The sequence below is a fragment of the Drosophila pseudoobscura genome, chromosome 2, assembly GCF_009870125.1.
Source record: "Drosophila pseudoobscura strain MV-25-SWS-2005 chromosome 2, UCI_Dpse_MV25, whole genome shotgun sequence".
NCBI lineage: Eukaryota > Metazoa > Arthropoda > Insecta > Diptera > Drosophilidae > Drosophila > Drosophila pseudoobscura.
Genome location: NC_046679.1, coordinates 6,257,416 through 6,281,517, shown reverse-complemented (window position 1 = coordinate 6,281,517; position 24,102 = coordinate 6,257,416). Strand labels below are relative to the sequence as shown.

Genomic DNA, 24,102 nt, shown 5'->3' with positions numbered 1-24,102 from the left:
ATCAAGAAGTTTCAACAAAATAAGAACAAAACGTTGCGATCTCAATGGTGGACATGATACAATATCGTATAACTTAAGACTTAAACAACTGCAGACCGGATTAGTGTTTTGCTTACGGCTTTGGTTAGACTCTTTCAACTAGAACTAGAACACAAACCTATCAAATAAGTACCGGGTTTTTTTTTTTTTTTTGGGGGGGGGCAGCAGATCTATATACGCCAAATATGTGTGTGTGTGTATGTGTTTACATGTGTGAGAGTGTTAGTATATGTGTTTGTGTGTGCCTAACAACTTGGCTAACTGACTACGAAAACTAAACAAAAATTAACAAAAGTTATACAGTATTTTTTTTCTTCTTTTTTTTTGTCCCAAAGGAAGGCGCTTGCGGCCTTCGCTTTCTCATCTACCATCATCATCGTCTGGCAGATGGCAGCGATGGTTCGATGGCAGCACATATATATGTATATGCATGTACATACAGACATCTAGAATGTATCTGATGGATTCACTTGGCCAATTTGCCAAACTTACCGTATTCGCGAGGTATCGGCGTACGGAGCGGCATGCGCGCACCTGGCAGGCGCATGGGCGTCAAGGACATCATGCTGGGATGTGTCGGCGACAGATTTCTGTATGGAGACAATGTTTCAAATCTTTACAAGGTTTATCCCACATGATCGAAAGACGGGATTGAGTATAAATTGGCAATGTTTGTGGTTTGTGTGACGGCAAAGAAAGAAAATATAAAGTAGAAAAATTAAATTAATTCAAGCTCTGGTTAAGCTAGTGGCAGGTGACTTGAAAAGCAAACAGAAATTAAGATCAATTTGGGTTCTTAACGAAACGAATGAAATGCAGGACTTTTGCATTTTTGTTTTGTGATTTGGAATTTTGCGCCAGGGTTTATTTTGTTGGTAGATTGTTGTTGTGCTAGCCAAGGATCGTGCAAATATTTGGGCTGGAAGTACATACCCCACAAGGCCGGGACGTGCCTGCATCATTTGCATCATGCGACGTTCACGGGCGCGCAGAATTTCCTCCTTTTTCTTTTTGTCTGAAGGCGGTTTGGCGAGTGAGACCTAAACAGTCGAAGGATTAGAGTTTATTTGTAACTTTCGTAGGGGTTTGGCACCTACCTCGATATTCGAGGCGCCGATCTCCTTGCCATTAAGGCCACGCATAGCTTCGACGGCGCTATCACGATCCTCAAAGTGTATAAAGGCATAGTCTTTAATTTTCTTAACGCGTTCTACTTTGCCATATTGCTCAAATTGTTCCTAGACATAGAAATATAAAATTAATCCGTGTGTGTTCCTTTCTCTCTTGGGGAATACAAACCTTTAGTTTTTCCTCTGTGACGTCCTGGGTTAGATTTCGCACATAAAGAACTTTAACCTTAGACATAGTTTGCTCATCTGGCTCCTCCTGTGGATCGGCCCAGTCGACTATTATATCACATCCCCATACCTATGAAAGGGAAAAACCATGTGTTAGGGATAGTTATGACAGGGTATGGGGTGGACTCACCTTAATTCTACCAGTGCCAAGTCTTCGTTTGGCCAAAGATGCCGCCTTGTGTGACTCGTATTCGAGAAAGCAGAAGCCGCGATTTTTTTTCTTATCGTCTGGTGAACTGTATATGATTACCTCGTAAAGGCCAGCTATAGGTTCAGATTCGGGTTCAGATTTATTTATAAATATAAAGAAAAATGTCATTTAAGTACGTTGCTATTTAAATGGCGTTATCAATTCGAATGCAATTTTATGATTAGTTGGTTGCATATTGTAAAAATAGAAAAAACAACGTAAGAAATACAACAAAAAAGTATTTGTATTTTGGCGTGTGTGTGATAGAGAGAGTATAGATGTGATAAGACACTGAGACACACACATGTAATTATAAGAAATACATATATGGAATATTTGAAGAGAAATGCACAAAATTTTACATGACAAGCATTATCCATCCATCTGGCTATCATTGTTATGTAAAATAATGAATCTTTCCGATATATATATAGTGTGTGTGTGTGTTTTTTTTTTGATTTTGAAAACCAATGCCAACAATTGCTTCATTTGCTTTTGCTTAAACTTTTTGAAATATTTTTGAATAATTAAGAGAGAATGCGGCTAAGCTAGTAACATTTTCGTGTGTAACGGGTAATGCAAGGATCGGAGACAAAGTTTTACTGAGAGAGAGAGAGGGGGGTATGGGGGGGTGGTATAACATTGAGTAACATAACGTAACGGATAGAAGGTTATGTAGAGTATTTTGTAAAACGAAACACACACTTAGAAAAAACACTTAAAAAAACCTCTGGTATTGCTATTTGGTTGTTGTTTTTGATTTTTGTATATATATAGTACATGTGGCAACAAAAACTAAACGAAAACGAATACGATCGATGTATAACAGAAAAAAAAAACACAACACGAAGTACGAATACGAGTACGAGTAGAGCACACATTGAGCTGGGGGTTGGTTTCATTTCTTTTCTTAGTAATGGAAACAATAATGGGTATAAACTATACACAAACATAGCCAGAGTTAGACAGAGTAAGATATAGAGAGAGAGAGAGAGAGAGATAGAGTTATATAGAGAGAGAGAGAGAGAACTGTGTACACTGAGATACAAAAAGAGATCGATAGACGAACGAAACAACAAAATATGGGCAGAGTTTTTGAATTTGGTTTTCGAGTAGTTTCAATATCGATTTGATTTGATTCGTTGGGTTGTTCAATTTTGCTCGGGTAGTGGCGCTTATGTGAGAGATAGATAGTTACACTTAGAGAAACATAGAGTAAAATGAGTTTTCTTTTTTAAAGGCTTGTTGTCTCCAGTCATTAAGTAGTATATATATATATATATTCAACGTGAATAGGCCAGAACATATCGATTTAGGTAAACGAATTGCTTTTTCTTATATTGGTTTTGGTTTTGGTTTTGGGGCGGGATCGGTTTCGGTTTCGGTTTTTGGTGTGCGCCGTTTTGTTATCTATATTATAGTAGTATATGATATAATCGTATATAAGTCTGCACTAAAACAAAAACTAGGTTTGTCCCTTTTTCAAAAATATTCAAAATGTTTCTTTCTTTTTTGGTTTTTTGTTTGTTTTCTTTTTTGGCGAATTGTTTAGCTACAGGTTTTCAACGTCAACAAATTGGGCACATTTAATAATTGGAAAAATGAGGCTATAAATTATAAAAAAAAACAATTAATTTTTTGTTGTATTTACTAACAGCGCTTAAAGTTAGAGAGAATGAGTGAGAGAGTATAGAGAATGACAGAGAGAGAGAGAGAGAGTAATAGATTAAAATCAATCGACCCCAAGGCGGGGCTTCCATCGAGGCCCAGCCTTGGATTCTGGTCTCTGGTTAGGATGCTGTTCGTGTTTTGGGATTTATTTTTGAGTGTATCATAAATTTTGTTATCAAATTTGAGTTGTTTTAAGCGTTTTAAAAGCGAAAATTGCAAAACAAAAATCCAATTGATACTTGGCATAAACAGGCTTCCATGCTCTTTTCACATTCTGCAAGTATCGCCCCTAAAAACATTGATTAGATTATATTTATATATATATATTTATTTGTTTTCGGCCAATTCCGGGAGCCAATTGTGGGGGTGGGGGGGAATGTGCTGGACTGGTCTATGGTCTAGGGTCTGGGCGGGGGCTATAGGGTCTAGGTATTATATTTTTTTTTGTATTTTGTATTTTTTTTTGGGTCTTTTGCTTTGTTTGTGGTTGGTTTTGGTTGCTGGTTTTTTGGTTTTTGGATCACTTACGTGCATGTTTAGAAAATTCCTCAATTAATTCGTCGCGATCTCTATTCTTAGGTATATTGCCGACAAATAGCCGGTGATTGTTAAATGATATCGTAACACCAATCTTTTTGCCTTTCCGAATTTCAAAATCATTTAGCTGCAATTGTTTAAAAGTTCACACAAAACAAAAGAAAATTTTGATTTGCTATGAAAAATTTGTATTCCATTGGTACTGCGATTTGATTTTGGATTGGTTTTTGGTTTTTTGGTTTTTCGGGTTGGGTGAATAATGTGACTGGTGTGTGTGTGTGTGTGTGTGTTTGGTATGGGGTGATGGTACAAAGGTAAGTGTGGAACTCTAGAATCTAGTCTTTAGTAGGTTTTCTTTTATACTTTGTATGCGTGCCAAATAAAAACGGAATTTACTCAAAAAATTGTTCATTTCTTTAGCTATTCGGCTGGTCTGTTTTCAGCTACTAGTCTAGTACTTACTATGCAGAATTATACAAGTTCGAAAAGGAAAAAAAAAACAAAAAAAAAACATATGGGCAAATTCTGCAGGCATGTTCTATATTGTTGTATTTACAGCCAGAAAGTCACTCCTTACCGACCAGATCTTACCTTTTTGCTTTGGCCAATTGGGCGTTTCGAATCGAGCGACTTTCTGGCTTGAACACTCAACGCTGCGTATACGTAATATTTGATAGTATCTAGTGGGTAGGAGGGTAGCCTGCTTTCTTACAATGTGGAATAGTAGTTATAGAACATAATGGAAAACGAAAGTTTGTTGGAATGCATATTAATTTGGTAAATAATTTTTAAAAATTTCTTTCTTTTTTTTCGGTTTGGTTTGGTTTTCTTTGGTTTTTTTTTTTGGTTCAAAGTTAATGACTGGAGATATTATGTAAATAAGTTGAAAAGAAATATTCTTGTACGACAATTCAAGCTTATATAACGGTATGGCAATGACAGAAATGGGCGTGTCATTGTTTCTATGTGTGTGTGTGGGTGTGTGGGTGTGGGTGGGTGTGCTATGAGGCAACCTAAAAGATAAAACTTAGGAATGCATCCGTTGATGATTGTGGTTTGTTTTTGTTTTTTTGGTGAGCGGCGCGCGCATTTGAAAAGAGTGTCTCAGGCAGCTTGGGTGGGGGGTGGTGGGGTTCAGACGCCTTTCAATGTGTAGATGGGCGGATGGGCGGTAGATGGTTGGGTGGCTGGATGGTTGTTTGCAGTGTGGGTGAGGCGGTAGGTGAATAGTTAGAATGAGTTGTGAAACAAAAAATAAATATATTAAATAATGTATACTAAAAATCCTACGACCCTTTCCTAGCCTAAAGTCCTAACGGTAAGTCCTCCCGCAATTAGCCAATTTTCCCATTTTAGCCAATTGGATTTTTGTTTTCGATTTAAAGCCGATTTTTGGAGCATGGAGCTCTCCACTCTCCACCTCCAGTTGATGGTAATTTAAAATACATTTTTTTTTTGTTGTTGTTTTGTTAATTTTGTTTGACAATTTACCTGTAAGTTTACCAAATTCCTCTAAAATTTCATCTTTGCCCTTTGACTTGGGTATATTGCCTACGAAAAGGCGCAGATTCGGTACGCTTATATTTATTTTCAGACACTTGCCGGGTTTTATTTCGTGATTATCGAGCTAAATGGTGGAAGGGAAGGTAAAACGAGTTTCTTTTTAATACCAATTCACTGTTAATAATAAATAATAATACGACAACAAAATCATAAATCATAAAAACTAATTAAACAATTTCGAAATAAATCAATTAAGGGGGAGGTGGTTTTTTTTTTTTTGTAGGGAAAGGTTAACTAAAAAAAGAAGACTTTGAAAAGTAATTTATTGCATTACCAATTTCGTTTCGAAGCGGGGCCGCAGTTGAGGTTTTTTTTTAGAAAATGTTAAAGGAAAACGTTTTTTTTTGGTTAGTGATTAAGTGGTTAAAGAGGTACATATCACGTTCTGCAAATTTTTGTTGGGACATGCTCGTTTAAATAAAACCAGACAGTATGGTCGAGAACACGCACGCTGCTTAGATCTCTACGAAAAAGTTGATAGCTACATAGCTCGACTTAAGATTAAAGAGAATTCAACTAAAAAGAAAATAGTATATCAAATAATACAGAAATAGACGGGGGGCTTGGATTGGGTGTGTGTGTGTGTGTGTCGTGTGGGGGGGTGTGTAGAGGGAGGAGGCCAGATTCTTTAGATAGAGAGAGAGAGAGAGAGAGAGAACTCTTTTCAAATCTGAAATTTGTACGATTTCGAATGCGCTGGTAGAGAGAGATTCTTTCGGATTAACTAAATATTACAACTCATATATGTATGTACTAGAAGACGGGACATGCATTACAAGTTACAGAAAAAGAGAGACAGAGAGATAGAGAGAGAGAGCGGAGAGAGAGAGAGACAGCAGATAGTGAGACAGATAGCGTTGCCTATGGTTCGAATTTGTTTGGAAATATCAAGGCAGAGAGGTACAGTACGGTACAGCAGAAAGTAACTGTAAAGTTAGCATACGGTAGGTAAGAAAAAAAAAACTAAATAAAATTGCATCAAATTTTTGCTCGTTGAATCTAAAAGCGCCGAATCGTTTTTCTCTTTTAAAGTTTGGGTTTCCGCAAATGTTGCTCTTTCTTTAGGTCGAATTTTGGTTTTGTTTTGGCCGCATAGCTGTTTCCTACTTGTTCCGAGAGTAAATATGTGGATACAATACGTTATAGATGTAGTATATAGTATAAAGTATATATATATATATAGGAGGATAATAGTTAATACGTATAAAAAACATTAAAGCACTGATTCAGGGTCGTGGACGGGGGGTTTTTGAGGGTTTTGGTTGCTGTTTGGGTGGGCCGGGGTTCTGGTGGGCTGGTGGGTGGTGGTTGGTGGGCGATTCAATGGTTGGCATAAATACCTGGCGCACTGCATTGACGGCCGCATCGCGGTTTGTGAATGTGACAAATGCATAACCACGATTTGTGCCTGTCATCGGGTCCATCATAAGGCGTAGGTCCCAGATTGTGCCGCAGTTCTCGAATAGCGGTATGAGCTCATCCTCGTACATGTCCTTGGGTATCTTGCCGCAGAACACCTCGCATCCATTGCCGGGCACGTTGCCCTCCCAGTCCGGTGGCGGTCCGCCATATTTTCGTTGACCTTCAAATACATTACGGTTAGATGCTTGTATGCTATGGTCGTGGCAGACAACCCACCTGTCGTCACGTCTAATGTGTAGCCGGTGCGCTCGAGAATCTTCTTGATCTTGTCCTCATCGGGACCTTTCACCTGTACGGCAGTGGCGGGCGCGGGCACGCCCTGTTGGCTAGCCCGACTCTTTTGGCGGTATGTCTTCATCACGCCACACAGGTAGGCGGACTTATTCGACACATGCTCCAGGTTCGATTCGAGGAACTGACCCAGCACATTCAAGGCACCTTCGACGGGAAACTCCTTGAGCGCGTCCAGGGCGCGCTCATCCAGCTCGGCGTGAGCGAGTTTGCCGGTTTTGTAAATTTCATCCAATTTGCCAGCGACCTACGTGACGCAAGTGATCAAATTAAAAGGCTGGAGGTCCTCCTGGTGGGTTAGCCAACTCACCTTCTTGTCCAAACCGTACTCCAAGAGCTTCGGATAGTCCTCTGTACGTTCGCCATCGCCACGGTCATCGGCTTTCTGATTAATGTCATCTAACAGCTCGCCATTACCCTCCGCCATTTCTGCAATAACAAAAATACATAGAAGTGGGTTCCGAAATTAGTAAAAATTATTAAAAAAAAATAATTTAAAGTAAAATACATAATAAAATACTATTTAATGTAACTCGGGTTTTTCTCTAAGTGTAGAGTGAAGAAATACTTCCTATGTACTCTTTTATTTCACCATTTAATGTAACTCTCTTTTTTCTCTAAGTGCAGACTGAAGAAATACTTCCTATATACTTTCTTATTTCACCATTTAATGTAACTCTCCTTTTTCTTCGAGTGCAGAGTGCTCCGAGTGCTCCCCAAGTCAGCGCACAGCGCATTTACCTTGAAGAGTTCAACGAACGCGACGTCAGGCCGTAAAAAAGTGAAATAGCTACAGAGTGTTGTTGTTTCTGTTTTGGAAATGGGTCGCGAGAATTCGCGAAACAGAAATTTCGCAGCTTTACGCATCGCCTCACGCACCCGTCCGAAATAGAGACAGCGAGAGAGACTCGGAGAGAGTGTGAGAAAAGTGCGTGAGCACGTTTGCCAAAAAGTTCGTTGACTCCAAACAAAAAAATGACGCGATCTGGCAGTGGGACACGCACAGCACAAAAAAGTGCGTGAGGAAGAGACAGAACAAATGTAAACAATATCGAAAAACACACAGAGAGAGAAAGAGAGAGAGCGAGTGCGTATATGCGATAGATTTGGACTCGCGATAGCGATAGCCGTGACGTAGGAGCACCAGTCGCCATGGCAACATTCGCGCGGTCTGCGGGCTGCGGGCGGCATAAATCTGTGTTAGTGTGTCTAAACTGGTTAAAGTCTTGGCAGCAGTGCTTCTGGTCTTTGGTTCAATTAAATTTAGACATGTTTCACTTGGCTTATCTGCAAACACCTCTGAGGCACAAACCTGTCAGGTGTGATACCCTTTCGGGGGGCATATTCGATCGCAAATCGGTATTAATTCCCATCTGCGGCACAGTACCGTAAGAGTATACATTCGTCGATTGCAGAAATACACACATATTCATGCATGTATGCGGTATTTGCTTGCCTCCACTTTTACCATGTTTTTCGCTACTTAGAAACGAGTGGAACATGCGGGGAAAACTGCTTTGGGGACTGCAGCTGCATTGGGCAATTTATCATAAATGAATATTTATGGTGCGCAGCGGACTCGGACTCTCGGGTCTCATAATGAAAATGCATATTTTCGGTAGTTGTCAAGCGCCAAAAACACATCGAAGCAGGCGAAAATATTATCAGTAGAACACTCACATGTGTGTGTGTGTGTGTTTGATTTTTCTCAAACAAAAAACGAAGCAAAAGCTGCAGCAGCGGCGGCGGCAGCAAACACACACGAAACGAAACCAAAAGAAATGCGAATCTATAGCCGAGAGCGATAATTGCGTAACTTTGTGCACAAAAAAAAAAGCAAAGTGCGAGAGCGCAACTAAGTAATAGAGCGAGAGAGAGGGCAGACGAGCGCTAGCCAACGTGCGAGAGAGTGCGCGGCCGATCAGAAATTATGAGCAAAGTAAATCGCGCATTTTTGTGCCCGACTTTTTTTGTTTGTTGCTGCTTTTGCGGACGGGCCTCTCGCTCTCCCTCTCTCGCTCTGCCCGCAAATTTTTCTATTCCCTCTATGCCGTCTTTCTCTCCGCTGACATTGAAATACTTTTGTTCGATTGATACCGTAATTGTGTGCGTGTGTGCTTGAGTTACTCACTGCTTGAGCGACTGCGAAAAATTCGGGACGAAACTCCCACAACACGTTTTTCTGGAGTGCCAGCTGATGGCCTCCCGGCCTGGGAGTCGCTGGCGGCGGCGGTGACTGTGGCTGCCCTCATCTTAACCAACAATTTGAAATTTCCTTCTTCTCGTTTTTTGTTCTTTTCTTTTGGTGGCTACTTGAAATTTCGCTTGCACTCGGTTTCGATAAATTTGGTAAATGAATTTCGTTAATTTGGCATTCCTTGAGGGCACAATGCAATGAAAAATATTTGTTTTTTTCCGAAACGGATAAAATTTTCACAACTGAACAGAAACAGGAATACAATTTTGTGAACTCGAACGTAGCAATGACAAATCATTCCCGTTGACGTTTGACAGTTAATTCAGAGACAGGGGGTCTGCCAACTCGATTCAATGCTAGGCGATAATCCCAAGAAATACTAATAGGGTGGATAACCTACCCTGAGCAAGCAGTGAAGCGGTTTCGAGAGTACCGTTAATGATTGGAAGAAGACAATTTTAAGGCTGTATCACACTGGAGTGTGCTAGTGTTTACAATTGCTTGGAGGTTAGAAGTTTCTATTGAGGAATATTAAGTTTACAAGTGCAAAGGAAAGCTTTCCAGTGCTGGCAAATGCAAATCGCAAGATATTTATGACAACTGCAGTGCCGTTGGAGTGCATCAAAGTGCAATGGTATGTATAACAATAACCGGAACCAGTCAACCAGCTAAAGCAATAACAAACAGCTATCGCTGTTCATAGCCCCCCCTTCCTCTGGTGCTCCCGAGTGTTGACGACAACCGCAGGCGCTGGCGGGGGGCCGCCAAGGGCGGAAAAGCGTTGCTGGAAAAGCATTTTCATCGAGCCACTGCCAAGGAAATGAATAATAAACACGGGCACTGTGGAGAAGACCGAATATGTGAAATTCCATTAGTGGGTACATATCGATATGAGCAGCATTGCCCCCACTCTTGGGGGAAGCCCAAGAACATATCGATTCGCAGGGTTTCCCTGGCTACAGGGCCTCCTCGTCCCATATCATTACACATTCCAAAAAAGAATACTAAAGATTGCCTTCTATTCATTCCTATTCAGGTGAGTGGCCCCCACCCCCCACCCCCTGACCTGGCCCGTACCAGCATGCTGCCACTGCTGCTGGCCTAAAACCGCTTTCAATTTGCAACACTCTTTTTTTTCTTGTTTGTTTGTTTGCTTGTTGACTCTGCCTCTGTCATCATTTTTTGTGCATGTTTGTTGTGGCAACAGGGTTGTCGCCTGCCTTGTTTGCTCTACGGTGGCAACTCTGTTCGCTGCAAAAAATGGCAGAATTTGCATGTTTTTTTTCTTCGTTTTTTCGTTTTGTTTGCACCGCTCGCCTGGCCTGGTAACTACCTCAATAAATTTCATGTTGATGCCGGCGCATACACGTATCCTGGCACGGTCCTGGGCCCTGCCATGCACTTGTGCCGGTTGCCACCCTCCGCTGGTGGTCGCAGGGGTGGTTTGTTCTTGTGCCAAGAGATAATGCCTGGTGGAAGGTTAGTAAATCAGCGATCGGAAAAAAAACGAGCTAGCAATTTAATGCCAGAGACAAAGGAAAATCAAAAATGTTGCTGATAAAGCCAAATAAATCGTTTTATGCCACATTTGTCTGACAGACAAAGCGTCGCCAGTGGTTGTCTGGGTCTGGGCTAGAATTACAATTCCCCTCGAAAGACCGCCGCGAAGCCAGACGACATGGGCTCACGGGCTGGCTGTCTGGCGGAGTTGGGGCCGGCCCAAAGTCTGGGGGTTGTTAGCCATCGCAATGCAGTTTGAAGTGTTAAAGTTTCAGGCTTTTTGAAAAGGTGAGTTTCAAGAAGCTGCACAAGGGCAAACACACACACCAAACTTTCACCAGGGACAACCAGACCAGCCCCAGAGAGCCGGAACACTTGTGTAGTTATTGATTTTGGAGCCACCCCTTTGGCCAGATGAGCCGGCACAACTCCACCAACAACTAAGCCGCTTTAAGGCACACAAATATCACGAAGAGTAACTGGTAGACCAGACCAAAGCAGACCTCGGACGGAAGTGTGGCAAATGCCTCTTGTAATTTATAGCCCTAGACGGAGGAAGGAGGGCGGTAGGGGGGTAGAATTTATGGCATTGCGACAAGGCAAAAGTGCAGGAAAACTAAGCAAATTAGAAGGAGGCGACCAGGAGGCGGCTGCAGGGCTTCCAAGGGGTGGGCAGAGGGAGGTTGTAGAATATAATTTATGGCAGAAATTAAAGTGGAGCCGCAACTAAAAAGATTTGGGGGTGGGGGGGACTTTAAAGTGTTGCAAAGGATCTTTTGAATTATTGGGGATAATAAATGTTACTACAGAGGTAATCCGAGGACACAGTAGCCGCTGTCTGTGCCAAAATCAAAGCCATCGCTGCCATAAGTTGCAAGTCGAGTTGGGTTGAATAAACAACGTGGCAGGCGCTGCAGTTCGGTGGGGTTTTGTTGCCAAGAAACCAATCGGGCGGGCCACGTCACCAGGGGCCACCAGGGGCCCACCAGGCGCCGCCATGAAATCGGGCTGGCATTGCGGGGTAAAGAAAATGTTTTCAATATTTGATGCTCGCATTTTGTGGCCGCAAAAGGGGATGCCCCGCTCGACGGAGGAGGTCGGTCACGTGTTGGTCCACAAGGGGGGCGCAAGCCGGAGCCCTACCCGATTGCACTGCTGCATTGCGGCAAGTCCGGACGGACGGACGGCTGGACAGTCGGATGTGCAAACATTGTCTGGAGGCACCAGAAGTACTCGAATTTTGTCTGTCTGTGTGCCAAGTATCTGGTGGGAAGGGCTGGGGAGGGGTGGGGGGAAAACACACACGCGACAAGCGCAAAATGAAAATTACACAAAACTTTTCCAAAAGAAGAAAATGGCGTGCTTTTTTATGGCTGTCAAAGATGCCCCTAGGAGCCAAACAAAAACATACAACAAAAAAAAAAGAGGTGGCATTTGAGAGTTGGCCAAAAAGGCAGAGACCAGGCAACACCAGTAGGGTGCCGCACACGATCCTGTGGCAAGTGAACTGCGCTTTTGTGTGTGCAACGTGCCAGCCCGAGCCGAGCCGTGCCCCAAAGTGGCATGTTCCCCATAGAGCAACCGAATTAGAAAAGTGCCGGCTGCAGGCGCCTCTCAATTGGCAGCCAGGGCCCCAGGGTGGGCGCACACACTCCCACAGACGACGTATCTTTTAGTTGTATTTTAGCACATTTTATTATATTCAAAAATAGGCTGCTCCCAGACTGCCCCCCCGCTGCGATGCGAGTGTCATCCCAGTGAGAGGGCGGAATGTCCTGGCGGTTGAATGTTGCATAAATTGTGTGCAGCGCCAGAAACTAATTGCCAAGATGGGAAGCAGGAAAAGCAAGGAAAGGAACGAAAAGAACGAGAGGAATACTTAAGGGTATTTATGCAAAAGAAGGTGGGATGAAAAGACCAGAAGATGCCGGGCATAAGAAAGATATATGACTGTGGGGGAAAATGGAAAATTCTCCAAGATTCTTTCACCTTTCGAGTCGCGAAAAAAACCCCAGAGTTGAAATTACTTAACACAGCTCTCGCAAGTCGAATGCAAAAGCCAAAACGTGTTTGCCGGCAACTGTCAAGTCGGCCCCCCCTCGCCCCAGGCCCCAAAGACCCAACCTGCTTGCCTGTCCCCCCCTCCCCGCCCCTCCAGCCTTCGCTGGCAGGGAGCGTGTTCTTGCCGAGCAAGAGTCATGCATCATGCAACACCCAAACGAAATGAGAGTCGACGACTCCATGCGGCTTTTGGGGGCAGCAGCAGCAGCAGCATAGCGCGACAACAAGAATATACAAAGACAGGCGGCGGAGAAAACATGGCGAAGCGCCAAATTATGCGCACATGCACCAGCAGGCGGGGTGGGGCGGGCCGTGGCGGGGCGGGGCAGGAGAAGACAGACAACAGAAGAAGAAACGGAAGCAAGACAAGAACTGCAAATAATTGCAGCAACGTGTGTGTGTCTCTGTCGCTGTGTGTGAGAGTGGGGCTCTCTCTCAGTTTTCCTTGCTCCTCTCTTGCCTTTCGACTCTGCTTCTGCCTCTCACTGTCCCGCAGAAGAGAGCGCATTGCACTCGAAAGCTTTTGGCGCTGCAGCAAAGCTTTCGTGCAATGCTTCGCCGGCCGGTTTTCGAATTGTGTGCTCGTGTGTGTGTGTGTGCGTGTGTGTGTGTGCGTGTGTTTGTGTGGACGCCATTTGGCTGACACGTGGCCGACATGGAGCCCAGGAAGAGAAGCAAGCGCGCTTTCCCTGCACAGAATGCAGTGGCGAAAACAAATCAGACCAAAAAGGAGAGCCAGCAGAGCAAAAGCCATGGCAAAAAGGAGAAGCGAGTGAAGTGAAGTGGAGTGGAGTGGAAATGCCAAAGCAAGGCAACAAACAAACAACAACAGAATAAGCGCACGAACAACGAAATTCGCACAGATCCAGAGGCAGAACAAACCGGTTTGCCACTCTCGCACACAGATACTCGCAGACACCAATACACTCGCAGGCACAGAGCAGCCGAAAGAGAGAGAGAGAGAGAGAGAGGGAGAGAGCGATAGAGAGGGGACGGTTCGGTTCCGACTTTGTCTGGACTTTTCTTTATTTTAAGTTCACTTTTTAATGATTTAAGCAGCGGCGTCGGCGTCAGTCAGCAGCGTCGGCGTTGGAGCAAGAGCGCGGCTGAAGGGAGAACGAGCGCACGATGCAAAAGGCAAAAATCAAAATGGTGGACAGGCAAAGGCAGCATGAGGACCAAAGGAGGCGGCAGGGCGGGCGGCAGCAGTGGTGGGGCCTGGTAGCCACAGAGGAGGGGGCGGCAGGCGGCGGGCTGCTAAGAGGTAGACGACGACGACGTCGTCGACGCTGGCAGCGGCGTTTAATGCGATTGTGACGATGTTAAATGCATTGCCACACACACACACAAGCGCAAAAACCTCATTGCTGCATCTGTGTGTCCGAGGGGGGCGGGGGGCTCTAACTTCATTGTATTGGCTGGTGGGGAAGGGGGGGGGGGGGCCCGCCGTATATGTGCGGCAGTGTTGTACAACGCCGCCTGCCGAGACACCGTGGGCGTTGTTGTCGTCTGTTTTTATAAAATATCAGCAAAAATATCAGAAAACACCTGAACGCACAGAAATTCAAATTCGTTTCATTTCATGCCATGCGTCAGCTGTTTCTTGCCTTTGGAATTCTATATACAATACATATTTAAATATATACTCTGGGCGCAATTTCTAATTTTTGCACTCACACACACAGAGAGAGAGAGAGAGAGAGGGAGGCGGCATGCATATATTGTATGTTGGGGCCTGGCTGCATGCAAGAGAATCAGCAGCGCAAAGAGGAAGCAAAAAATATATAAAATGCCGTCGCCACACATCGGAACGTACTAAACACTCACAAACACACACAGACACACACACACACACACTCACACACAGATACTGGCACTTGATGGGGATTGCGCTGCTGTCGCAAGTCTTCACTGTGTGTGTATATTTATAGGTATGTAAGTATATTCGCACTAATCGCAAAACTGCAGTTTCTTTTTTTTGCCAAGTGTATCCCAAAGATACACAGACCGAAATTACCTTTTTGTATGGTGTTTGCACTTAAATATTCACAATATTAATTCCCTTCGTTGTGTATTGGGGCGGACAGGGGGGGGATATTGTTATAATATTTGCGTTGCACAATTTGTTGCTAGATTTCTTGCATTTTCTACATAAAATATTCCTATTTACGAGCTAGATACAAATGTATCTGTGTACTTTTATGAGATCACAATTGGCCGTGTTGCCGTTGCCGTTGCCGTTACCGTTACGTTTCGTTTCGCATGCCGCGCGCGTTTACCGCCAACATATTAATAAAAAAACACTCGCGGGAGCGCTCGAGGGGGGGTGTGGGGGGATATGGGAATTTCTATTATTTTGGATATTTTGGCAAGCACTTGAATTCCGATTGCGATTTCGATTGCTGCTGCAGGCACTGCACTCTGAACCGATTCCGTGTTTGATTTTAGATTTCGATTCGAATGTGGCCAATAATAATAATAATTCCTGCGTGTGGCAGCCGCGTTGTAATAATGGCGGCGGACGGCTACGTCACCGGTTCTTCGTCTGACGCTCGCTGCTGCTCTGTGCGCTGCTGCTGCTGGTCTTCCGTTCCGTCGTCACTCACTTCCCTCGCACAACAAAGCTCAAGTCAAATGTGTTGAGTGTGTCTACCTCCTGTTTCTGCTCAGCGCTGCCAAAACCACTCAAAACACAACAAAGCCCACAAACAACTCTGGGAGTCGCAGTCGCAGTCGCAGCAGCAGCAGCCGCAAGTCGTAACGAAAGCTGCAGCAGAGTCGACGGTGGCGGCGGCGACAAAAATGCACACACAGAGGCAGAACGAGAGAGCCCACAGTGCACACTGACACTCTGTCACACGCACACACAGACGACCGACCAGCCAGACGGGCAAAAAGTTTCGCAAAAAAAAAGGCAGGAATTGAGAGAGAGAGCGCAAGCTTCGGGCAAAGCTACCAAGAGAGCGCGAGAGCGGAAGAGAGCGAACGCCTGAGAGACGCCTGAGCATGATAAGCAGCGCGAGTGGCAGTAGAATTTGCACAACAAAGCGAATGGCGAAAAAACATGCTGTTCTCTCTCACACACAAAGGCAAGCTTGCTCTCTCCCTGCGGAAGATCGCCGTCCGTCTCTCTGGTGTGTGTGGGCATAAAATGCGAGGAAAAAAAAACCACGAGCAAGCTTTGTCGCGTGTGGATGCTAAGTACTATTGTGTTCTTTATGGTTTTTTTTGCCATGTGGAACTCGTTGCAATCTTTAATCTTTTGCCACGAAAAAAAAGCAAAAGCGGAGACCTGAGACCAAGTTAAACAAAAGTGAAAATTGCTAATAAATAGGCTAAAGAATACACAGTTTTGGGCCATAAAGTGTCTGGAAGACACTCTGTCGACGTTCCACAATGCCATCCACACTCATACACGCCCAGGCAGACGCACACACACACAGACACTGGGAACACAGAACCAGAGAGGCACACAAAAGCGGGCAAAAAAAAAATACAACACAAACTTTGGCCGAACATTCCTTCAAAGGGGTTAAAATGAGCGAAAAACAGCAACGGCATGGGCATGGGCATGAATGCCCAAGGGCTGTGTAAAATGTAGATGCTGTCTGTAAATTTTTATACAAGGCAAACCAAACCGTCGAATCGGTAACTAAAATAAACGCATACAGTTGCAGCAGGGCCGCAAACACAGCTACACGGGGCTCACATACATGCCGATACAGATACACGGACACACGGACAAAAACTGCAGAGAAGTGACCGACCGTAGGAGGGGGGGTATGGAACAGGACTGGACAGTGGGACAGGCACAGGGTTTGGGGTAGGGCAGTGGGGTGGGGGGTGGGGGGTTAAGGACAGTGGCGCAGGGCCGAAAGCAGCGCCCACGCGGCGTATCTCTCGGACCGGGGCCGACTAGTGGGCTCGCCCAATGTTGCTGTCGTCGTTATGGCCATCGTTATCCGGCTTTTTGGTCATGAACTTGTGGGCCTCCACTGCACCTCCCCTCTCCCCCCGTGCCCACGTCACACGTCAAGCACCAACCAGGGCTTGCACGTGAACATCTCAAAAATATGTACTACGACGGCTTTCTCTCTTTCCCGCTGGCACTCTATTTTTAAAAGTAGTGTAAAAATATACTAAAAACAAAATTAAATAAGAGCAATTCTGTTCAGCACTCTGCTGAGTGGCATTGGCCTTTCAATCGAAATTTTGTGTGCCGAAAAAATGCAGATTTTATTTACTTTGCGGAAAAAGTTTAGAGGTACTCTCAGGTTACCCAGAAGAGCCGGCTGGGGTATGGCATGGAAATGGAAACCCTGGGAAGATACTCATGCAGAGCCGAAAGCAGACACAGTGGGTGCTGTGCTGTGTGGTGCCGTGGCGCTGACTAACAGTAAAACAGCTGAAGTAACCTTAGAAGTATCGAAGGAATTTGTGACTATTCCGGGAATATGCGAACCGGTACACAGGATTCGAAAGCATGGATTAACCTGGTCAGAAGATCAGCATAGCCACGATTTACTTATGAATATTTTAAAATATTTTCCTTCTAAAAGGGATATGCATACATATCTCTATGATCTAGCCATATAGAACATATGGTTTGAAGACAGATTGAAAACATAGAACCAATCGAACCAATCCAAAGACTCCACAGTTCCCTGGGATATACTGCATATATCAAATATGTACGAAAATGACCTTCCAGCCAGGCTGTGTTTCGTAATAGAATATTAGAGCGAATAATAGATGGAAAAAAGACCCTACCCCACCTTGATTCAAACAAAAAAGAGCAAATCTGATATCTTTACGACAACTAAATGAAAGTCATTATAGAATCGCTTTTTCTTTGGGCAATAAACGTGGAGCAAAGATCTATATCTGTCTATTTACTGAAAAGGTGTGTCGGGGCTGTCGTATGGTATCTTTCGATGGTAACACTTACTCAAAGGAATTGTTGGTGTTGCGTCGAGAGTCGAGTGGAGGTGTCTCTGCTGGCTGGCTGTATCCAAATGTGTAGAGTATCCAATTGGCGCTGTAGGTGTGTGGTAGATATTTAATCCGAAAATGTGCTAAGCTATATTTATGGGAATTTCTATATGTATGTAGTTAATGTGTGCTTCTGTTTCTGTTTGTTGTTGTTTCTTTTTTGCACTACTCAAAGAACTTCACTGGTTTTTGCTCACTTCGGTGCACTTATAATTACAATATCTAGAACGTGTTTCGTTTCGACGATATTTTCACAACACAACTTTCGCGCTTTTCCGACACGTTGCGCGATCTGTGATCGCCGGGAGAGTGAGAGTGATGCAGTGTGCAGCGTTGAGGTGCTGCTGCTCTGCAGTACAGTAGAGCGCCAGTACGACGGCAAGACTGATGATGATTATGAGGCTGATGACGACAATGATCAGTCACCGCACTCGTCGTTCGCCGTTCCCTCTCTCTCTCTCTTTCACTTTTCGCCAAAGAATGCAGTCGTTCCTTCTCGCCTGCCTGCCTGACTGCCTGCAGTAATTGCAATCAGCGTTGCATTCGCCGACGCGACTCTCTTGTTGCTGAGGGCTGCTGCTGCGGCGGCTCTCAGTCCACAGATCGAAGATCGCCTCCGTTGCAGCTCGGGCGCAGGAAGTGCACGACGAAGCTTCGGCGGCCGGAGAACAAGTTACGAGCTCTCTGCACTCGCGATCGTTTCCCGTTCTGCGATCGGCTGCAGTTCTTCTCTCCTCTCTTCAGCTCAGAGATTTCAGCAGTGCGTTGCTCTCCCTCGTTTCGTGTGGGGCGTGTACCCCTTGGTTGGGCGGGGAGCCTTGGGGGCCTGCAGTTGGTCCAGAGCCGTGGCGAGCCGTTTCAAAAGCTTTCGAGCTGCACTTTCCCCGACTGCATTCGATCGCGAATCGCGCGTTACGTAAAGCGTGCTCGGGAGCTTTGCTTAAAGCTTTATATGATATGGCGGAGGAGTAGGAGGAGGAGGCACATTGACATTAAATTACAATTTTGCGTTAAATTGTGTTAATTTTGATTGGAAATTGAATTTTGTTTTTGCAATTTGCGGCCGTTTCTGCTGCTGACTGCGTTTTGGGGTGGTTGACTGAAGACTGGCACTGATCCAATCCCTGGTACAATCCAATCCGAAAGTTGAATTGCAAATGCAGTTTCTCGAATGTAAGTGTGTGTTTTGTGTGTGTGTGTGTGTGTGTAAACGCAGTCTCCACTTCTCTGTGTGTGTGTTTGCTCTCTCACTGAATAGATAATTATATAACTTCGATTGTTTTCTTGTACGAGTATTTTGCTGTTTGAGCTTCACTTGATGATCATAATTTCCACTTGGCACGGAATAGTATTCAATATAATAAGCACTTTTCTTTCGTTTTAGTCGTTTTTGGTTTTCGTTTTCGTTGTCTTCATTCAATATTCTCGTTTCTCGTTACTCGTTTCTCGTTTTGTTCAGGTTGTGTTTGCTTCACTTGTTAGAAATTTATAGATTTTGTATTTAATTTTAATGCATTTCCAGACATGTCGCTGCATTTTCGCGTGCTTTTACAGTTTGACACGCTCGCCCATAGATACTTTATCCGTCGGATATCAGTTGATTACGTATTAGGTAGGTATTATTATCAATCAAGTTTTAGCCTATGACTGCGTATTAGTATTATATATGTATGTATTTATTATAATTAGAAGCGTTGTTTGCTTGTGATCCTCTCACTGGTGCACTTAACCATATTAGAATAATAGATTATTGAAAATTTACCGCTATTACCGTTTTATTATTCAAGGCAGCAGATAAAGAAAAAACTTAAACAAAAACTGGCAAATGTTTGCTTAAATCTTTAAACCACTTATAACAAGGTTTCTATTTTCTTTTTCTTTATTTTTTTTTTTTTTGGATTTGTCGACTGTAATTTCAATTCGATTCTATTGTTGTTAGATTTTGATCTCTGGATGACGTTTCGATGGTAGGGAGGGGTTGATAAAGTTGCTGGTTGCCGGCTCTATTGCTGATGTTAATCCAAAAAGTGTGTGAAGACGTTGTATGCGCGGACTCCGTGTTTTTATACGTTATTTTTTGCGTTGCCAAAAAGATGTGAAAATTTTCCAAAAAAATTTTAAACTGAATTTTAACGTTGAATTTTGTTTTCTGTTTTCTGTTTCTGCTGATTGCCGGTTGATTTAACCGTTGGTGTAAAAAGTTCCAGATTTGTAATTGCAATATTTTCGCATGGTCGTTTGCGCGTCCGCGATACTTGCGAGTGGAGTGGCGATGCGATACAGATACAGATACCCGGCTGGGTAGTCACTCAGCCTCGGCATCGGCATCGGCCTCGGTCGCAGTCTCAGTTCTCAGTCTCCGTCTCCGTCTCCGTCGTCGTCTCAGGCGGCTACAGCCACAAAAAAGCTTGCAGCTACACGCACACCAATGCAGACGTTTGCTCTCCAGAGAGAGCACGGATATCCAGAGAGCGAGAGAGAGAGAGAGGGAGCAAGAGCGAAGCGGCTTCCTTTTTGTTTTGTTTTTCGCATTCGCAGCGGTAGGCAATTGCATTTGTATTGCAACTTCTCTCTCACACACACACACGCACACTGGCAGAACGTCGCTCCCTCGTGCGAGCTTGCATGTGTCTGTGCTTTTTGTAGTTCTTCGCCCCAGCAACCACCCAGCCACAGGCACAGCCACAGCCACAGCTTTGCCGTTGCCTTTGCGATTTCCTCTGCCTCTGCGATGCCTTTCTTTGCCGGCTTGTAGCTCTCGCTCGCTCTCTCTCTCTCTCTCTTTGTGCCTCTCTCTTGGTTTTTTACACATTTTTTTGTCATTCCGATTGACCCCTCCAGAGCAGAGCCGGGCGATGCCCAAAGAGATGCCAACAAAGTCGCGACCGCCGATGCGTTTTCTCGCCCTCTCGCTCTCTAGCCCTCTCTATTGCTCTCCGTCTGTGCGGCAGTGTGTGTCTGTGTGTGTGTGTGGCATGTTTGAGGAACATTTCAATTAACTGCAATTCTTCTGCTCCCATAGCATACCGCCGGGCAATGGCAATCCGTTTTTATGATCCACTCGCTTCACTCGACTCTGATTGCCTCTCTTCTCTCTCTCTCTCTGCCCGTGCCCGTGCCCGTCCGTGCGTCCAAGTTTAATTAACTCGGAGTCACGGACAATGCCGAGCGAGCGACAAGTAAAGCGTATCTAGATGCCCCCGATAAGATCTGTTCTGTTCGGTTCTGTTCTGTTGCCATCGGTCTTTTGTAGATCCCCATTTTGCCAACTCAATATGTGGGCCAACTAGCAGGTGCGATAACCGTCAAAGGGAGATAATATTGTACCTATGGGGGAATAGACCTTCATAGATGATATATTGATTGGGCTTGGGAGATGCACCCAAGATATGGGGAGCCTTAGAGGGGTATGAAATCTATAGACTTCTAGAAACTCTTCAAGGGTGATATCTAGACCAGAAAGAAGATCGGTTTGTAGTGATCCTCGAACACAGAAAACGATCCTTCAATATCTTTGGACATATAGCATTCCTTATGGGTTCCAAATCTACTAAAGTCCTTCTAAGGTCAAGAGAAGGGGATCCCCAAGATATGGGGAGCCTTAGAGGGGTATGAAATCTAGAGACTTCTAGAAACTCTTCAAGGGTGATATATAGACCCGAAAGAAGATCGGTTTATAATGATCCTTCAATATCTTTGGACATATAGCATTCCTTATGGGTTCCAAATCTACTAAAGTCCTTCTAAGGTCAAGAGAAGCTTGAACAAGATCCAACAGCTTTCCTTTCCTTCATTTGTAGGGCAGAAAACGAAAGCCAAAACGAAGTGAATGCTGGGAAAGAGGCTAAAACAGAGAGAGAGAGAGAACGAATCGAGGACGATGAGCGAGGAAACCGCTGATGAAGACGATGACCATTCAGCAGCAGGAGCATCATCAAGGAATCGGAGGCATCATCAAAAACGCGATGGACCAACATCAGGAGCAGCAGCGGCAGTCCGTATCTGTGGCGATAACGCAATTTTTGTGTTGAATCCTGTTTTTATTCCCACAGTTTTGCCGAGGCTTACATCTGACGGGGGACGTGGCCCCGATGCGGCAGCGGTGCCGGTGCAGGGGCAGGGGCAATGCCAAAGGGGAATCACGGGCGCATGGTCATCATCAAGGCGATCGCTCTCTGCCAGCGTCGCTGTCGTGGTCTCAAAATAATAAGATGACATCCAACACTTCTTGTGCCGAGGCAGAGCCTCACAGGCAAGGGGCACCGCAGTCTCGGCATTGGCCTGGACGGCCCTCCCCTAGCCTTACCCCCATATCTGTGTGCTGTTCCCCTTGCAACCCCCTGCCAAGTTGCCGCCGCCACCGCCGCCGCTGCCGCTGCTGCTGCTGCCAGCCGCAGTCCGTTCCAAATATTTTTATATATAAAAAAAAGAATCCCATTTTTTTCCTCGCATAATAAAACTTTTTCTGCATGCTTTTCATTTCCTTCGAGATACCAGAGAGGCACCAACAACAACGTCAGCGGGAGGGGCAGCCACAGCAACAGCAGCGACGCAGACAGCAGCACTTGGCTGCCACACAAAGGAAGATCACCTCTGACGACGACGACGACGACGCAAGGACTTGTCTGCATTGAAATGAATGTAGGTAGAGGTACGAGTACTCGTACTCGTACTCGTACTCGTACTCGTCCTCAACCCCTTCCAAGTACCTGAACCTCTCCCCGACTCTCGAGCGGAGGATGGACAATGTCCAGGGGTCCGAAACTTATTGAGCTCCGCTGATATTTCAGTGCCTCTTCTTACCCCTCTCGCTTTTTGTCGCTGGTGGTTGCTCGGCAACGGGAGCTCTGTGGAGACGAGACCGCCGATAACTCGAGAAAGTTTAGAAATCATTTAGGGGGTTAAGTACGATTATGGGCCGTCTCTGGCCCTCTTAAGACCAGCCCAAGAGCCCTTAATCGACTCTGTCCTCCACTAACCCATTTAAGTGCTGGTCAGGCTGAAAATAGTTGTAGAGAAGCTCCTTGTTTACCCAAAATCTTATAGAACGGAGTCGGAGACAGAGACTGTCGGCCACAGGAAGTGGATGGCTAGCAAGGACGATGCCCAGCAGGGCTGGAAGAAGGAAACTCAATGCGACATTTGCATTTTTAATGCATACCCACATGCGAGTATAAAACGTTGTTTTTTATGAGTTGATTTTGATTTGCGTACTTCTTCTTTATTTAATTTTTTTCGGACTGGTTCGTATCGTCTAATTTTTTTTCGTCGGTGGTTCCTTCTTTTTTTTTTGTTTTTTTTTGGTTTTTACCAAAAGAAAGGCGGTCGCTTGACCATCTCCTGCTCCTTCCTTTTTGGGCATTGTCTGTACGGCGGTGTCACCTTCGAGCAACAGCCAGAGGAGCGCTGACCACGCAGACAAGACAACACAAGGCACACACAGGCGCACAGGCACACAAAAAGCTAAGCAGAAAAGTACACAGAAGAAGGAGCCAGTATCCTTTTGTGATATATGAGTAAGTTGTACCTGAAGGATGCGCTGAGCCATTGAGCACACACACACACACACACACACACATACAGGGAGAGGACGATCCAGGCAAGCTGCACCACCACCAGCACTACGGTCATCATCTTGGCTTGGCTTGGAGTTTATCATTTGATATCGAGCACAGCGTGATTATATTGTGGATGATATAAAGTGGGTATGGGTATGGGTATGGGTATGGGTATGAGGATGAGCATGATGACCGCACCCGTGGCCTGGACACCCTATGTGCACCCCTCGAGACAGAGACAGAGAGAGTCTTGGCCAGGCAGAGGAGCAGCAGCACCCCTGCTCTGATCTTCTTGGGTCGTGGTCTTTGTCTTATGGCCATGGCTGGTGGGAAAATTTATCTAAATTGTCGATGGCGTTCTTTTTTTTTTCTTCTCCTGAATTTGATTCTTTTGCAAAAAGGATTTCTCTTTCTTTTAGTTTTTTTTTTTGCATTTTTTTATTTTTGTCATATTGTGGAATGTTTTGTCGTCACTTTTGGAATGAAAAAAGGATGCAAAAAATGATGCGCCAGCAAATGGCCAAAGTCCATAAATTAAGCCCGGGGCAGGGACACACGAGGGGACGATCGATGGCGAGGAAGTAGAACAAAAAGCTGGAAATTGGATGAAGGTGTTAAAATATAAAGCGCCCTTGTTCCGCATCCTGTCAGGGCACGGTGCGATTCGATTGCCAGGGCAACGCACAAACTGCTGCTATTCTAAGTTTAGCCGAGAAGCAAACA

The 24,102-nt window shown here is 44.8% G+C and overlaps 1 protein-coding gene and 1 long non-coding RNA gene across 29 annotated transcripts in view; one reads left to right on the top strand and one right to left on the bottom strand.

Annotated features, from left to right (window-relative positions):
- The window catches only part of Syp (synaptotagmin binding cytoplasmic RNA interacting protein), a 50,439-nt gene that overhangs the window by 7,447 nt on the left and 18,890 nt on the right, over positions 1-24,102 (bottom strand). For 2 of the 28 annotated variants that reach the window (XR_004470342.1, XM_015183400.2), the window contains exons 1-10: positions 9,203-9,499; positions 7,382-7,500; positions 6,997-7,318; positions 6,699-6,940; positions 5,287-5,422; positions 1,528-1,661; positions 1,339-1,467; positions 1,137-1,277; positions 973-1,079; positions 532-653 (exon numbers count right to left, since the gene is read on the bottom strand). Coding sequence is in view for 27 of the 28 variants with exons in the window: in XM_015183400.2 (XP_015038886.1) it covers positions 532-653; positions 973-1,079; positions 1,137-1,277; positions 1,339-1,467; positions 1,528-1,661; positions 5,287-5,422; positions 6,699-6,940; positions 6,997-7,318; positions 7,382-7,500; positions 9,203-9,323 (1,573 nt within the window). In the remaining variant the exon portion in view is untranslated. Of the gene's footprint in view, positions 1-531; positions 654-972; positions 1,080-1,136; positions 1,278-1,338; positions 1,468-1,527; positions 1,662-3,786; positions 3,923-5,286; positions 5,423-6,698; positions 6,941-6,996; positions 7,319-7,381; positions 7,501-9,202; positions 9,545-14,846; positions 15,132-17,777; positions 20,091-24,102 lie in introns of those variants that run through there. The other 26 variants (XM_033383954.1, XM_033383959.1, XM_015183399.2 and 23 more) reach the window with 23 other exon arrangements.
- On the top strand, positions 10,001-23,621 carry LOC26533438 (uncharacterized). Its single transcript, XR_004470370.1, has 3 exons — positions 10,001-10,304; positions 21,622-21,815; positions 21,874-23,621. It is a non-coding gene; the product is annotated as an uncharacterized lncRNA (long non-coding RNA).